The sequence below is a fragment of the Tupaia chinensis genome, unplaced genomic scaffold (assembly GCF_000334495.1).
Source record: "Tupaia chinensis unplaced genomic scaffold, TupChi_1.0 Scaffold000311_2, whole genome shotgun sequence".
NCBI lineage: Eukaryota > Metazoa > Chordata > Mammalia > Scandentia > Tupaiidae > Tupaia > Tupaia belangeri.
This window is the reverse complement of record NW_006159803.1, coordinates 6325029-6341916: the sequence shown is the minus strand read 5'-3', so window position 1 is coordinate 6341916 and position 16888 is coordinate 6325029. Positions and strand designations below refer to the sequence as shown.

Below are 16888 nucleotides of genomic sequence, written 5' to 3'. Positions count from 1 at the left end.
GCTCGGGCCCGGAGGGGGGCGCCAGCCTCCAGCCGGAGGAGAAAGAACATGGCGGGCGCGGCGGGACCTGGGACCTGCCCAGGGGCAGCGGGAGGAGATGGAGACGATTCGCTCTACCCAATCGCGGTTTTAATCGACGAGCTACGCAATGAGGACGTGCAGGTACTGGGCTGGGGCCGGGGAGGCGAGGTGGGCCAGGCCGGGCGCTAGGAAGGCTGTGGGGAGCTCGGCGCCGGGCCGGGGGAGGCCCGGGGGCGGAAAGGGCCGGGGACTCGCGGCAGAAACTTGAGGGGAGCGGGGAAGGACCGCTAGAGGCTGTGGTGGCGCGTCGCTGCCCTGCCCGGAACTCTCCAGCAACCCTCCACCTGACCCTCTGTGGCGTCAGCTTGGCTCCCGGAGGGTCCTGGGCGGTTGTCGGAGAACCGGCTTCCGGGCGGTGCGATGGCCACGCCGCTTCCAGCGGCGCCTGCCAGCGGGGTCTGGAAAGGGCTGCGGGTCGCCGGACACCACGGGGCCCTTTGAGGTGCAGCCCGGTGCTTCTTGGCTTGAGAAGTGTCCAGGCTTGTTGGGTAGAAGGAAGGTAGGATGGCTGACTAATCGAGGTGAGTTATGTCAGCTCTGGTGGAACTTTTCTTTGAAAAAGAAGTTTTATTAAACCGTTCCACCTGCCTCACCACTGGTGAAGTTCTCTCTTTTTAAAACTTATCTCACTTTCTGTGTACTGTGTTCCTTTTCATTCATTTCTCTTCAGGACTCTTCAGACTCCTAGGAAATCTTCCCCTGATGTGGGGCATGTTAACACTCCTCCTGAGGTTTCCAGTGAATAAAATTGCTCTCATTCTTAGCTGTCATTATTTCATCGGTTTGCATCTTTTATCTTCAGGTCTTAATTGCAGCTATTTCCTTCGGTGTTCTTGTTTCCATTTTCTTTTCTAAAGCTCCGTCTTAACAGTATTAAGAAGTTATCAACAATTGCTCTAGCACTTGGAGTGGAAAGGACACGAACTGAACTGCTGCCCTTCCTTACAGGTATGTGAATCCAAGAAAGGCCTTGTAGGCCATCGGGTGGCATGGAGGTTAGGGCAGCTAGGTCCCACATCACTGACTCTGCCATTCCAGTCCTGGACCTAGGAGCTTGGAAATCATGCCATGGGTGTGTTTGTTCCCAAAATCCCAAGAGGAGACTGGAGAAGGGATTGTGGTGTGGTCATGGTGGGGGGGGGTGGTTTGCATTTCCCCTTTCTCTCTGTTTTTCTCCAGTGAGTGCTGCTGCCCTAAAGCAAAAACTAAAAAAAGAAAAAAAAAATTAAGGCATAGGTTTTTCCATTTTCCAGTGGTTTTTGATGGTGGGGCACGATGGGAGGGGGTGTTTTCTGTAAGATTTTTGCCACAGGGCATGTGTGCTTGCCACAGAGAGACCGTGAGAGGAAAAGTGAGAAAATACCCTCTAAGGAGAATAGCTCCAACACAGTCCCTTCTCCATTCTGTTGGGATTTTGGGCATGCACGCACATGGGCCTGGCATGATTTTCAAACTGCCAGGTCTGGGACTCAAACCATGGTCGGCCCTGTGGGAGTCCAAGGCCTTAATCACCATGCTACCTCTTACCCCTTTAATACTTTGGTTTTTGCATTTGTTAACCATAGATAGCATCATTAAATATTAAACTGAGCTTGGTACTTTCTGTGCAAAAAGATGAACAGAACACAGCATATTGAAATGTTTTAGCCAGATATATTTAAATATTAACTATTAAACTAATGGGAAACTAATTGATATGGAAGTATGAAATCTAATTCATTCTGCAAGATAGATCCAGGAAGACTGTTGGTAGAAGAAAAGGAAAAAAAATGCTGTTAGGATTATCTGGGTCATCTGACTAGCTACATATTGAGTCCATTACTAGGTTTGTGTGAGTGTCCACCACTAGGCCAGCTCTCCTCATTGATGAGTACCTGGTTGTTGTCATTTCTAGATACAATTTATGATGAAGATGAGGTACTCTTAGCACTTGCTGAGCAGCTAGGAAATTTCACAGGCCTGGTGGGAGGTCCTGACTTCGCCCATTGTCTGCTGGTGAGTCCTTACATGCTGCCTATCCCTCTTCTATAACTGTTGCGGTATAAATGACACATTGTTTGGTGATAGGTACAGTGCAGTATATTTTATGCAGATCTTTTTATGGATAGATAGCCATAAAGTTAGCTAATGAGAGAACAAATAATACAGATACTTTGGATTCAACCCTTTTTTTTGACTAAGAATAATACAAAAAGTTTCTGTTTTCTACCTCTGTAGACTTACTAGTTTTGAGATGGGGATAAAATAGATTTGATTATTTTTATGGTCGTTTTCACCTTGACATTGAAAGTCTTTATTCTCGGGACCAGCAGGTTATGTGATGATTAAGGTGCTGGACACTCCCTCATGGCCGACCACGGTTTGAGTCCTGGACCTGGTGGCTTGCTTTCTCTCTCTTTCTCTTTCTCTCTCTCTCTGGTCAAATTTAAAAAATAAATGAATGAATAAATAAAGTTAAATAAATAATTATTTTTTAAGAGGTTTTTGCTATAGGGTGTGTGCGCTCACCAGACAGAGACAGAGAGAGAGAAAGTGAGAAATCACCCCCCAGGGGGGTTGGCCACGCCGCAATCCCTTTTCCTCCATTCTCCTCTCGGGATCTTGGGCACGCACACACACGCACCTGGAGTGAGTTTTAAGCCACCAGTTCCGGGACGCAACCCGCTGTTGACTATGTGGGAGTCCAGCAACATAGCCATTATGCTAACTGCTGGTCCCAAATAATTCTTTTTTTAAGAATGAAAATCTTTATTATTTAGCAATATTTTGTCTTTATTAATATAACTTTTGCTTCTCATTTATTTTGTGAATTTGAAGTCGGTTTAGGTTAGTTAATGTTTGAGATCCTACTATCTCAGGCACATTGTAAGTTACAATGTTTAAAGAAGACCATCCTGAATGGAATGACTTTATGTGTCAACAAATAATTACTGTACAGTCTTAAATGGAAAAATTAAGAGCATATGTAAAGTTCCCAAGAAATAGGTAGAAAGGAAGAGATTAATTTAGGGTGATTTGAGAAAACCTCTTAGGAAATAATATCAGAACCAAATTTTAAAGAATGACTAGGAATTCAGCAACAGGCAAGGTAGCAATGTTTCCTTCAGGACTTTAAATACTATCTATTGTATATGATGCTTACTCTGTGATTTCAACCTTGCTGTGGAACTCCAATGACAGGTAGATTGATACAGATATATAGTGATAGATCAATATACATATGTATATATATTTATCTTGGTCTGTGTATATTTGCCTATGATTTTTGTATTTGTTTTTCAAACAGGTATTTCTAACTTAACATACCTAAAACAGAACTCAAGTTTTTTCCCAAGATATTGAATACAATTCTTGCTCCTAGCCTAGACTGTCGTAGTATTTCCTCTAGATTACTGTGGTACCTTCCCATCTAATTACCTTCCACCTTTGCCTCCCATTCCTGAAGTTTATTCTTCATTCACAGGTAACTCACTCCCTGTGACTGTTCTTAGAAGATCCTAACTCTGAGGACCTTTCTTGACCTGCCTTTATAGGCTTATCATGTATTAGGCTTCCTCTTGATTACGTCTTTTTAAATTTTTTTTGGAGAGGTTTTTGCTATAGGGCGTGTGCGCTCGCCAGACAGACAGACAGAGACAGAGAGACAGAAAGTGAGAAATCACCCTCCAGGGGGGATGGCCACGCTGCAATCCCTTCTCCGTTCTCCTCTCAGGATCTTGGGCACGCACGCACATGCGCCCAGCGTGAGTTTTAAGCCACTGGATCCGAGACACGAACCGTGGTCGACTACATGGCAATCCAGCGACATAGCCATTATGCCAACTGCTGGTCCCTTGATTATGTCTTTTCATTTGCATTTTTTTTTTCCTGTTCTTTGAATAAACTAGGCTGGCTGGTTTTTTTTTTTTTTGTAGAATTTTATTTAGCTTTATTAATTAGTTAATGTATTTTAATTTGACCAGAGAGGGACTGAGTGAGAAAGAGAGAGAGAGAGAAAGTAAGAAAGCAAGCCACCAGGTCTAGGACTCGAACTATGGTCACCCTTGTGGGAGTCCAGTGCCCTTAACCACTACACCACCTGCTGGCTCCAAAACTAAGCTCACTGTTGCCTTAAGAGCTTTGCCTGAACTTCCTCTGTCAGGCTCCTTATCTTTAAAACATCAGCTTCTAAGCATCTCCTTCAGAGAGGACTTCCCTGACCACCCAACTTGAAATGGACTTCTAGTTACTCCTTATTATATCATCCTATTCTGTTGGGTCATCAGAAAATTCATGACACATTTTTGCACAGAAAAGCAGAAAAATACATCACGACTTTTCCTACTCATTATTTCTCTACAGAGTACTCATCATCATCATCTAATCATTTTCTTGATTGGTAATACCTTTTTCTATTAGATTGTAATCTTCACTACTTTAAGGAACCTCTTTGCTTGTTCTGCATCTTTAGTACTAGACTACAAATATAATTAAAGAATGTGTTTCAGAGGCATGGAAGCATGAAACATGTAGGGTCCAAGACTGGGAGAGTAGCCCAGCCGGTTAAGGTGGCTGGATCCCACATGGCTGAATTTGACCCAGTGACTTGAGAGGCAGGCAGTGGCATGTGCATGCATGCCCCAAATCCCAAGGACGGAGAAGAAAGAATTGCTAGGTAGTCATCCCCCCGGGGTACTTTCTTACTTTCGCTCTCTCTTTTTCAAGTGTAAACAACCCATAGCAAAAATACTAATAAATAAACAAATTAATTAAATAAAGCTCTATGGGAGAAAAGAAGACTCAGAGAGTGGACAGAAGTGGGTCATCAGGGGGTCAGTGAAAAGAGGCATGAGTTTAAATCCAGAGACAATTCTTAAGTGAGTCTTGATCTCAGGAGCTCAACCTTACCTTGTAGTAGTGATTGGAGGTACTGTGTGGGTGGAGGTCACAGTAGGCAGATACAGATCATGAAAGCCCTTGGCAAGTAAACAGTATCTTCTCAATGGGCTTCTGAAATACCTACTAGGAAAGCTGAGTATTATCTGTTTCTGTGTATCAAACAATTTTGAAATGTATCATTAGTCAGATACACTTCTTTCTTTTGACTCATTATTCTTTTGTTTCACTCCTGGTTAGTTCTACATGTGTATTTTGTGCTTTAACAATTTGCAGTGCATGGCATATGCTAAATCTACCTAAACCAAATATAAATCAAGAAAGAAGAGTTCAGAGAACCAGCCTGTTTCCACTTGTCACTGGACCATATTCTGTTCAGTTACTGATCCTAGTCCATGCCATCAATCCTCTTGCTTTCTTCTATTAGATCATCGGACAAGTCATTTTCGCATAGAAAAACAAAAAATATATCATGACTTTTCTGATAATGTAATATTTCTGAAAGTGGCAGGCAAAGTCTCCTACCTTCTCTGTGATCTTCACTTTATTGTTCTGTAAAAACTCATACTCTGGCTCCTGGAAAGGTTCTAAATATTCTGAAAATAGTAATTTAGTACTTAGTCTTTTATAAGTTATATAAGTTGATTACATGGGGCTAGTGGACAGGAGTTGCTTGCACCTCCAGGAATGGTAGAATAATACTCCAAAGGCTGTGAACTGAGCACCCTGACAGGAGGCCATCATGTAATTGTAGTGTCCAGTGTTGGTCCTATTTTTGTGCTTACCCTTGAGGGAATCTAAACAGTCTTATCTGAATATGGCTATTTAATTTCACTTTTTTTTTTCCCCCATTACTGGAAGGTGCATATGCTCACAGAGAAGGGGTAGAATGAGAACGATATCCATCCCCCACAATGGGACATGGTCATACCACAATCCTTTTTCCTCCACTCCTTCCTGCCAAGATTGTGGGCTTACATGCCCATGCCCCTGGTGTGTTTTGCAGGCCTCTGGGGCAGGGATTTGAACTATGGCTGGTCACATGGGATCCAGGTCCCATAACCTCTGTACTATGGGGCTGACCCTACATATCTTTTTTTTTTTTTTCTTCTTTGGGAGAGGTTTTTTTACTATAGGGCGTGTGCGCCCGCCAGAAAGTCAGAGACAGAAAGCAAGAAATCCCCCCCTAGGGGAGATGGCCACGCCGTAATCCCTTCTCTTCCATTCTCCTCTCGGGATCTTGGCCACGTATGCATACGCACCCGGTGTGAATTTAAGCTACCAGGTCCAGGACTTGAACTGCGGTCGACTACATGGAAGTCCAGCGACATAGCCATTATGCTAACTGCTGATCCCAGATCCTACATATCTTTAAGCCTTTTAATTCAGCTCACACTAATATTAATATTGTGTCAGGCCTCTTCTACTGTGTCATTTGTAGACACCATCTGGGAACTGCCATCTGGGACATGAGATTTTGGCTCTTTCTCCAGAAGTCGTGTCTTCAGATTGGCCACACCATATGTTATCACTGTGTGAAATGATAGTAACCTTTTGGTAGATGTAGCTAACATTCCAGTTACCTCTACTGTACCTTCTCCCTTAAGTTACTGTAAAAGATTCATAAATATGAATCAAACCTGATTCAGTAATTTTCTTTTCTGCTTTTCCTTTTTAATCTGTTCAGCCCCCTTTGGAAAGCCTGGCAACTGTGGAAGAGACTGTGGTTCGTGACAAAGCTGTGGAATCCCTGAGGCAGATTTCTCAAGAGCACACTCCCATTGCATTGGAAGCTCATTTTGTACCTCTGGTGAAACGCCTAGCAAGTGGCGATTGGTTCACTTCACGCACATCTGCATGTGGTTTGTTCAGCGTTTGCTATCCCAGGGCTTCAAATGCCATCAAAGCGGAAATTAGACAGTAAGATGATGGTGCACCGTCTTTTGGTTATTTGGGGTTATTGCAGGTTTATAGCTGACAATTTGTGTAGTACCCTCTTATTAATGAGTGGCTGATGCCATCCATGATAGTGGGATTGATGACATAATTTTTTATCCAGTTGAATATATTAATGTTTTATTTTTATTACTTTTTACTTTTTGTGAACATGAGTCAAATTTTTTGTTCCTTGCATTTGAAGTACTCTTTGTTGACACTCTTGGTCTGAGATTCTTTGTTATCATCTTTAACTAGTACACAGCTGCGACCAACCACTTTCCTGGATTTTCCCTCTCTGTCAGTTTTACAGAGGCCTGCCTATTCACCTGGTTTCTTTCTGTCATCCCAGAAAGAAAGGTTGATGTGTTGCTCAGCATAAGGGGCCTCCATCAACTCAACACCAATGTAGTTTCATCACAGTTGCTTGAAAGCACATGGCACTAAACTTTGCTATCTTCCCAAATTACACGTGGTAAGCCACTGTGGATGAGGGCAGTCACCTGACCATCACCTTCTGAAAAGCAGTATTAACGTCTATTAGGAGCAGTGCCTTCCTTGGCTGTGGCAGTGGGTACTGTCAGGGGAAAACTTGTTTTTGTTGTTCTTTGGGTAGAAGCTTAATCCACTGGTGTTTGTAAGAGAATAACCTCTAAAATGTCTGCATGTGTTGAGGCATTTTTGTTTGTTTTTAATTTATGAAAGAGCATGTGTGCGTACATGATAGAGAAAGAGAGAGATACCATTGGCATGGTCTGGTCATACCATGATTCCCTCCCTCTAGACCTCTAGCCTGTCTGAACTTGAGCACTCTGATGTGTACCAGTGTGTTTCAGGCTGACTTGAGGGTTAGTGCCTTATTTATCACGTGGGGTTTGGCTTCTCTTGAGCAACACGTTACTGCTGCACCTTAAACTGGCCTCAGAGGCATACTTAATTGCATTATATTTCATTGGAAATTCCTTCTTTATTTTATGCTGCAGGCACTTCCGTTCCTTGTGCTCTGATGATACACCAATGGTACGACGTGCTGCTGCTTCCAAATTGGGTGAATTTGCAAAAGTTTTGGAATTAGACAGTGTGAAAAATGAAATTGTTCCATTGTTCACTAATCTAGCTTCAGATGAACAGGTAAATTAGCACTTAAAAGATACACATATGCTCCTCTAAAACTTTAAGGATTTCTTTGGTAGATGTTGGTTCTGATGTTGAGATACTTTTTACAAAATTAATACTTCATGGGACTAGCAGTTAGTGTAATGGCTATGTCGCTGGACTCCCATGTAGTTGACCGCAGTTTGAGTCCCGGACCTGGTGGCTTAAACTCACGCCGGGTGCATGTGTGTGTGTGCGTGCCCAAGATCCCAAGAGGAGTATGGAGGAGAAGGGATTGCGGGGCATGGCCATCCCCCATGGGGGGTGATTTCTTGCTTTATATCTCTCTGTTTCTCTCTGTCTTTCTGGTGAGCACACGCACCCTATAGCAAAAACCTCTCCAAAAAAAAAAGAAAAAAAAAATTAATACTTCATTTTGGCCTGGATGAAATGTGATATGACTTATTTTGGTGTCCTTATTTTCTTTCCTAAGCAGACCATGTTTTTCTCTGTCACATTAGTAGCTATTAAAAGAAGAGGGAGTCAGGGAGAAATGGGAACCATAATTAGAAAGGAAAGCCAGAGCTGCATCAAGGGATAACATACCTTTGGGAATTAACCGTCTTCATTGTAGTATGGGGAGGAGTAACATTTCCCGGAATCTTTGACTCTGAGATAAAGCATAGAATGTGTTAGAAAAATTATTTGATTCTCTGCTTCCTCTATACTGGTATATTAGCATAATAGTAATTTTCCCCCCTAGTTTTGCTGTAGGTACATATGCTCATCAGGGAGAGAGAGAGAGAGAGAGAGGGAGGGAGGGAGGAAGGGAAGAAAAGAGGGAGAGAGGGAGAGAAGGAGAGAAGGAGGAAGTGAGAAGTTGTTCCTCTTGGGGAGATGACCATGCTGCAGTCCCCTTTCCTCCATTGTTCTCTTGGATTTGGGGCACGTACATTCCTGGCGTGATTTTCAAGCCACTAGGTCTAGGACTTAAACCATGATTGGCCATGTGAGAGTCCAGCACCTTAACCACCATGCCATCTGCTGGCCCCAACATACTGTATTTTACTTTTTAAAAAATAATTGTTTATTTAATTTTATTTATTATGATTATTTTAAAATTTGCAAAAGGACGTGTGCACTCACCAGAGAGAGACAGAGAGAAAGCAAGCTGGCAGGTCTGGGACCTGAATTGCTTTTGGAAATGTGGGAGTCTAGCGCCCTAACTATGATACCACTTGCTGGCCCCAACATATTTTATTTTTGACACCTAATACCCAGAACCTTACCACGTAAACATGTGGGACTTGTCACATTTCAGGTACTTATTAGACACTTGATAATATTGGTTACATATGGGAAGGTACAGGTTTAGAACCCTTGATTGGGATATTGATTATATTTTTTATGATATTTATTATTTTCTTTTGCTTTCAATATTTTCTGCAAAATGATAGATCTACTAATCTAGAGCAAGGCCTTCTATGAGGCCTAGAGGTAAATATTTTCGGCTTTGTGGGCCATTCTCTTAAACTAATGAACTCTGTATTTACAGTGCAAAAGCACTCATGGACAGTGCATAAAGTAATGGTCATGGCAGTCTTCCAATAAAACATATTTATAAATATTAGCTGTATCCTGGATTTGGCCAGTATTTGAGATTTAATATTTTGAGTGATTAGGACATTTCAAGAGGGTTTTTTTTTTTTTTTTTTTTAAATTGAACACTTAGAGCATACAGTGTAAAGAAATCATAGGAGGATCCTGTTCTCATGTAGTTTACTTTTTTTTTAAAAAGAGTTAGTTCTTTTAACTTTATTTATTTATTTATTTATTTATTTTTTAACCAGAGAGGGGCAGAGTAAGAGAGAAAGAGAGAAAGTAAGAAGGCAAGCCGCCAGGTCCAGGACTCAAACTGTGGTCGGCCATGTGGGAGTCCTGGGAGTCCAGCACCCTTAACCACCATGCCACCTGCCAGACCCCTGCATTTTACATTTTAATGAAGAAAAAATTATTATAAACAAACATCAGGGATAAATGTAGTTATGAAAATTAAGTAGAGTGATGTAACAGGGAATTTTTTAATACTGGCTCGTCAAGAGAAGGACTGACTCTAAAGAGGTAACATAAACTGAGTCACGAAAGAAAAAAAATCCTGTCCTTGAACGTCAGAGCTCCATGAAAGGAATTCCAAAAGAGAGGGCACATAGTATAAGACCTGAAGATTGGAACATCATGGTTGAAAGAAACTGGTAAGAAATAAAGTTGGAGAAAAGAGGCAGGGGCCAGGTCATAAGCGGGCCTTTCAGCTACAGTGTAGAGTTTAGATTTTCTCTCTTTTTTTGTTTGCTAGAGTGTGCATGCACTCATAGAGACAAGAGAGGGAGACAGCAATTGTCACTTGGCAATGCAAGATTTTGGGCACACATGCCCAGCATATTTTTCAAACCGTTGTGTCCAGGACTTGAACCACACAGTCAGCTATGTGGAATCCAATTGCCTTAATCTCCACACCACCTGCTTGTCCTGTTCTTCTGTATATTTCTTTACAAGTCATCTCATGTCTAAACTCATGTTACTGCCATAATATATCTGTGGTGCTCCACAGGCTGGGACCACATAGGAGGCCTGGGTTATAAAGACCGCACAGTGGTGAGTGCCTGTATTCTCTAGGAGACAGGGCCTTGGGCAGCATAGTACAACTCTGTCTAAAAAAGAGCTGGGGACTAGACAGTGGTGCAGTGATACAACATGAAGCTTTGCGAGACAGACCCACATAGAAATCCTGTTTGTGTCCGATGAGCTCCCTGAGTGCACTGCATATGTGTGTGCCCAAGGTCCAAGCTGACTGAGGGTAAGTTGTGTCATCAGAGATGCTCTTGGGGATGCTGTCTTACTTTATGTGTCTTTCTCACTCATAGAGTAAATGAGTTTAAAAGAAAAAACAAGCCATGCTGGGTGGTACATGCTTGTGGTCCCAGCTTCAGGGCTGGGGCAGGGCTATGGTGACATAGCAAGACCCTGTCTTAAAAATCATTTGTACTCTAGCCAAGGTCATTGCTTTGCTGGTCACTCATAGATCAAAGTTATTTTGATCTTTATGTCTTTGACATGCCATTGCAAGCAAATGGAGCAGCTGTTTCAAGATAAGGACATAAAATCGCATATAGCATGGCTTTCCCCCCCTTTTTCTTTTTAAGTAATATCTACAACAGCATTGTAGATGTCTATATACCACACACAGTGTCCATGGCTCCCAGTAAATATTATTGTCTAATAGAAATTTTTTAAAAATTTTGTTCATTTAGGATTCTGTGCGCCTCCTAGCTGTGGAAGCTTGTGTCAGTATTGCCCAGCTATTGTCTCAGGATGACCTTGAGGTCTTGGTGATGCCTACGCTTCGGCAAGCAGCAGAAGATAAATCTTGGCGGGTTCGCTATATGGTAGCTGACAAATTTTCAGAGGTAAAATAATTGCACTATCATTTTAATTTTTTTAAAGAATTTTTTTAAAAAAATTAACTTCATTTATTTATTTACTTATTTTCATTTGACCAGAGAGGGACAGAGCAAGAGAGAGAGAGGGAAAGTGAGAAAGCAAACTGTCAGGTCTGGGACTTGAACCGCAGTGTGCTGTGTAGGGGAAGTCCAGTGCCCTTCACTACCATGCAACCTGCTGGTCCCTGCATTGTCATTTTAAAGTACTAAATTCAAAAACAAAATAGCCAAAAAACCACAAATTGCTGTTGTAACAGTTTCTTAATTCTTTTGAATGGAAAGTGTAGTGGCAAAATAATAGGCTTGAAGATCATACTATTTTGATTTGTGGCTGTTAAGTGTTTAGTTAATATACATTAAAACCTGTACAATTCTTTTATAGCTCCAGAAAGCTGTGGGCTCTAAAATCACCCTCAATGACCTCATCCCTGCCTTTCAAAACCTGCTTAAAGACTGTGAAGCTGAAGTCCGAGCAGCTGCTGCCCACAAAGTGAAAGGTTAATTTCAGTTATGTGGTCACATTTATCATTCATTTTGGTGCATTTTTAAAAATGCCTGTGAACTTTGTGTGTTTTTTCTTTTAGGATATGTTTTTCAAATAGAGATGAATTCAGTGTATGGAAATGTAAATGTCACATTGTCATATAAAACCTCTCCTCTCCTTTTACATTTAAAACTGATCATTTCTTGTTTTTTTTTTTTTTTTTTTTTTTTTTGTAACCTTTTCAGGTTGGATTGGTGTGGTTCTTACTCAGTGGCATAAAGACTTAACAAAGAAGTATTTTGAATAAGAGCCATTTCCTCCCTTAGAGCTTATTTACTTAAACATATGAATTGATTGAACATGTAGCTGCTTATAAATCTGGCTAAATTTCCTCATTAAGCTTCACCAAAGTATTACTGTTTTCTGTTTTTCTTATAGAACTTTGTGAGAATTTGCCTATTGAAGGTAGAGAGACCATAATTATGAATCAGATTCTGCCCTATATAAAGGTAAGCCTAACTTCAGTTTGTTTCTCAATGCTCTATTTGAAGGTAATGTTTATCTCAGTTGTTTTCGCTTTTTTTCTTATGGTTTTACTTTGAAGCTCTTCGAGTTTAAAGGTAGATAAAGGATAAAGGGGACAGATATGTGAATGTAGGACATTGTTATTTATCACTTTCTACCACCTGTTTTAATTGTAAAATGTTTATTGGTGCTTTGGTTTATGTTACCTTTACCAGATGGTCTGAGAAAACACTACCAACTGATCGATAGTATTGTTTTAGAATTTTTAAAAATTCTTTTTCTTTTTTTTTAAAAAAAAGAATTATTTATTGAATTTTATTTATTGTAATTATTTTAAAAATTTGACAAGAGAGAGACAGAGAGAGGGGGAAAGTGAGAAAGCAAGATGCCAGGTCTAGGACTTGAACCGTGATCACCTGGACCACCATGCCACCTGCCAGCCCAAATCCTTTTTTCTTACTGACAATAGGGTATGTTTGCATATGAGAGAGAGAGAAAGAAAGAAAGAGAAGTATCCTCTACAGGGTCTGGTCACACTATGATACCCTTTCTTTAGTCCCTCAGCCCATTGTATCTTGAACATTCACACAGGGGCCCAGCATGTTTTAGGCTCACCAGACCAGGCATTTGATCTGGCTCTTCTTTAACTTCTGCACTATGGATCCAGTCCAAAATATCTTTAAATTCCTTGGGAGATGGCTTGGAAGTTTCTGTGTCTTGCAACTAAGAAAGCCTTTTAATTTTAATTTTATTTTAGGAATTAGTATCCGATACCAATCAACATGTCAAATCAGCTCTAGCTTCTGTAATTATGGGATTGTCTACCATTTTGGGCAAAGAGAATACCATCGAACATCTTCTACCTCTTTTTTTAGCTCAGTTAAAGGATGAGGTAAGTTCAGCTATAAATTCTATTGCCTTTGATAGTCACTGATTTTATTTGTTTGTTTATTTATTTATTTATTTTTTTCTCCTGAGAGATTTTTGCTGTAGGGCGTGTGTGCTCGCCAAAAAAGACAGAGAGAAAGAGCGACAGAAAGCAAGAAATCACCCCCCAGGGGGATGACCACACAATCCTTTCTCTTCCGTTCTCCTCTCAGGATCTTGGGCACCCATGCACACATGCCCAGTTTGAGTTTAAGCCGCCAGGTCCAGGACTCAAACTGTGGTCAACTACATGGGAGTCCAGCGACATAGCCATTGCACCAACTGCTGGTCCCAGTCAATGATTTTATTTGATTTTGGTTTATCGTTTTACTAAAATAGGACCGAAAACATAGAAATAGGTACACAATTTTAAACTAGTGACTATCCCTGTTATTGGACATAAGAACCCATTAAAACAGGACTGAAAATATCCGTCTTTTCTACTTGATTTTTCCTTTATATTCATGGTTCCTTGTCTTCAAAGCTGATATATCTTTATTTAGAAAGTTTCTTCTAAGTTTACAGTATTGGATAAAAAAATGATAACTGACATTTACTGAGAAATTACTGTGTGCTAGGCAAGATCCTAAGTATTTTTCTTGTCTTGTTATATCTAGTCTTCATGGCAGTCTTTCCCCATTTTACAGATGGGAAAGCTGAGGCACAAAGATAAAAATGACTTGTTCAAAGCTTCTCAGGAATGGCACATTGGATTTTAGTACATATAATTTAATTCCAAATTCTGCGCTTTTTACCATCTTATAGAATTTCCATTGAAATTTCTAGTTAAGATCAGTTGTATTATGTGCCTTGAATTATTTGTGCACTCAGTATTAAATATTTCCTTCAAGACTATACATTTTTTTCGGGGCTGGTGAGTGGTGTGGTGGTTAAGGTGGCTGGACTTCCACATGGCTGACCGCTGTTTGAATCCCAGACCTGGCGCTTGCTTTCTCACTTTCCTTCTCTATCTCTGTCTGTCTCTGATAAACTTCAAAAAATATAAAATAAAATAAAATGATGACAATAAATAAAATTATTTTTTTTAATTTAATGACTATATTTTTTTCTTGTGAGTCAGTACTTTCTAATTTTAAATTTTACTCATTAGCTTTTACCTTATCATGATTGAAGAATATTGGGCCAAGGATGTGGCTGTTACATGTGGTCTTTTGGGACTTGTGTACTTGCAGTGTCCTGAAGTTCGTTTGAATATCATCTCTAATTTGGATTGTGTAAATGAAGTGATTGGGATCCGTCAACTCTCTCAGTCTCTCCTTCCTGCCATAGTGGAGCTGGCTGAAGATGCCAAGTGGAGGGTCCGACTGGCCATCATTGAATATATGCCACTGTTGGCAGGCCAGCTGGTGAGTTATGTGTGTTCTGTAATCTGAAGGGTAACATCAAAGAATGGGGATTGACCATGGCTAATAGGAGGCCCAAATAGCTGTTCAGGTACATGTAAGTATGGTCTTGTTCTTGCTGCCTGTAGGGTTTTTTTCCTTCCCCCCCACCCCAAGGTTTTTGCCATAGAGTGTGTGCACTCAGTGGAGAGAGAGAGAGAGACACTGAGCTGAAGTAGCTGTCCATTGACTATCAGCAGGAGCAAGGCTAGGAGAGCCAGGATCGTTCCACCTGTGACTCAATGTTGAAGCCACTTCTCTGTACTCTTAGGACTTTTTCTCGTGGTGCCTTCTCCTATCATCCCAGAAATATTCTCTGTAATTGGGGATATCTCTGTGTCCTAATGTCAGTTGTTTCATCCTTAAAGATTTGTGATGCTGGGGTCAGCAGGTGGAGTGGTGGTTAAGGTGCTGGGTTCCTACATGGTTGACTCTAGTTCAAGTCCTGAACCTGGTGGCTTGCTTTCTCACTTTCCCTCTCTCTATCTCTCTGTCTCTCTCTAGTGAGCACATGTAACCTATGGCAAATAAAAATATTAATTAAAATTACGTAAATAAATAACTTGAAAAAGATTTATGATATTAAGGGGAAGGTAATTGAGAATTATTACAGTTATTAGCAAGCATTTTTCCTGGATAATTCATTTTTATAAGTAATCTAGATTTTGCTTAGCAGACTGTCTATACTGCATCCTCCCTACTCTTCTGCAGTATTGTATCTGGCTTCTAGCCATCCTAGTCTCTTCCACTTAGCAGGGCCTGTGCCATCTCATGTATACTTTTCTTTATGATTTCTGTCCAGTAAGATAGATGTATAGTTTGTTTATAAACCCCACACTATTCCTTTTCTGGCTGTTTCATTAATTAAGCTTATTTTAAAACAAGATTATTTAGCCTTCAGGTAATTTTTGTATACAACAAATAGATCACCTTGATTTCTAAACATCTAGAAATGTGTATTAATGAAATGTTCTGTGTCCCTAGGGTGTGGAATTCTTTGATGAAAAGCTGAACTCTCTGTGTATGGCCTGGCTTGTGGACCATGGTGAGTAGAAAAGTTAAAAACAGATTGTTATGGACCCAGTGAGTGGCCTCGTGGTTGAGGTGCTAGACTCTAATGTGGTTGGCCACGGTTCAAGTCCTGGACCTGGTGGCTTAGAACTCATGCCAGATGTGTATGTGCCCAAAATCCTGAGAGGAGATGGAGGAGAAGGGATTATAGCATGGTCACCCCTGCCAGGGGGTTGATTTCTTACTTTTTGTCTCTGTCTATAATAAAAATCTTGGGGCCAGCAGTTTGCATGGTGGGTAAGGGCGCTGGACTCCCACATGGCTGACGGCAATTTGAGTCCCAGACCTGGTGACTTTCTTTCTTTCTTTCTCCCCCTCTCTAGTCAAATTAAAATAATAAATAAATAAATAAATAAGTTAAATAAAATAATTCTATTAAAAATTTAAAAAACACATTGTTATGGAAAACCCATGATTTTGCATTTGTCCCATGATATTCATATATTTCCTTTTAGGCAGAATCTAAATGTAATCAGATATATTGCCTTAACAATGTAGGGCTGAAGAAACACTTTTGTTTAAGTCCAGTTAGTGTCCTTTAAATGCAAATTCAACATTTCTATTTTCCACAGTTTTTTCCCTGATCTTTAATTTTATTTTCTGCATTAAGCAATCTCTCTGCCTTGTTTCTTACTCATTTTATTACATTATCTTCAGACTGTCTCTTTTGTACATATATTTCTGCCTCCTTTATTTTGGGATCTGTTGTTTGACCATGCTATGATTTGTGTATTCAGAAACCAATGAGTAGGTGGATAGGAATAGAAATCCAAAGAAAGGCCAAGGCAGGAAGAATTGGCTACTTGGCTTTTTTGAGGTGACACAGAAAAGGAGATGCATAGTGGGGCAGTGTAGGATTCTTAGGAGTAACAGACATCAACTGTGCCTTAGGATGGAAAGGGCCTGGATTTCTGGTTTTGGCAAAAGTAGGCCCTACTGTTTGTACCTTTACTGCTATAGTGCAGGGAGAGAGTTAGCTCCAGGGCAGGTCAGAC

At 40.7% G+C, this 16888-nt stretch overlaps 1 protein-coding gene across 7 annotated transcripts in view; it reads left to right on the top strand.

Annotated features, from left to right (window-relative positions):
• The first annotated feature begins 22 nt into the window (after window positions 1–22).
• PPP2R1B (protein phosphatase 2 scaffold subunit Abeta) overlaps window positions 23–16888 on the top strand; it is a 37779-nt gene continuing 20913 nt past the window's right edge. For all 7 annotated transcript variants that reach the window (XM_006150975.2, XM_006150974.2, XM_006150973.3 and 4 more), the window contains exons 1-11: window positions 23–162; window positions 939–1029; window positions 1976–2076; window positions 6644–6876; window positions 7875–8022; window positions 11295–11450; window positions 11866–11980; window positions 12406–12476; window positions 13250–13384; window positions 14613–14786; window positions 15807–15867. In XM_006150975.2, coding sequence (XP_006151037.1) covers window positions 49–162; window positions 939–1029; window positions 1976–2076; window positions 6644–6876; window positions 7875–8022; window positions 11295–11450; window positions 11866–11980; window positions 12406–12476; window positions 13250–13384; window positions 14613–14786; window positions 15807–15867 — 1399 coding nt within the window. In that variant the 5' untranslated portion in view covers window positions 23–48. The remainder of the gene's footprint in view (window positions 163–938; window positions 1030–1975; window positions 2077–6643; window positions 6877–7874; window positions 8023–11294; window positions 11451–11865; window positions 11981–12405; window positions 12477–13249; window positions 13385–14612; window positions 14787–15806; window positions 15868–16888) is intronic.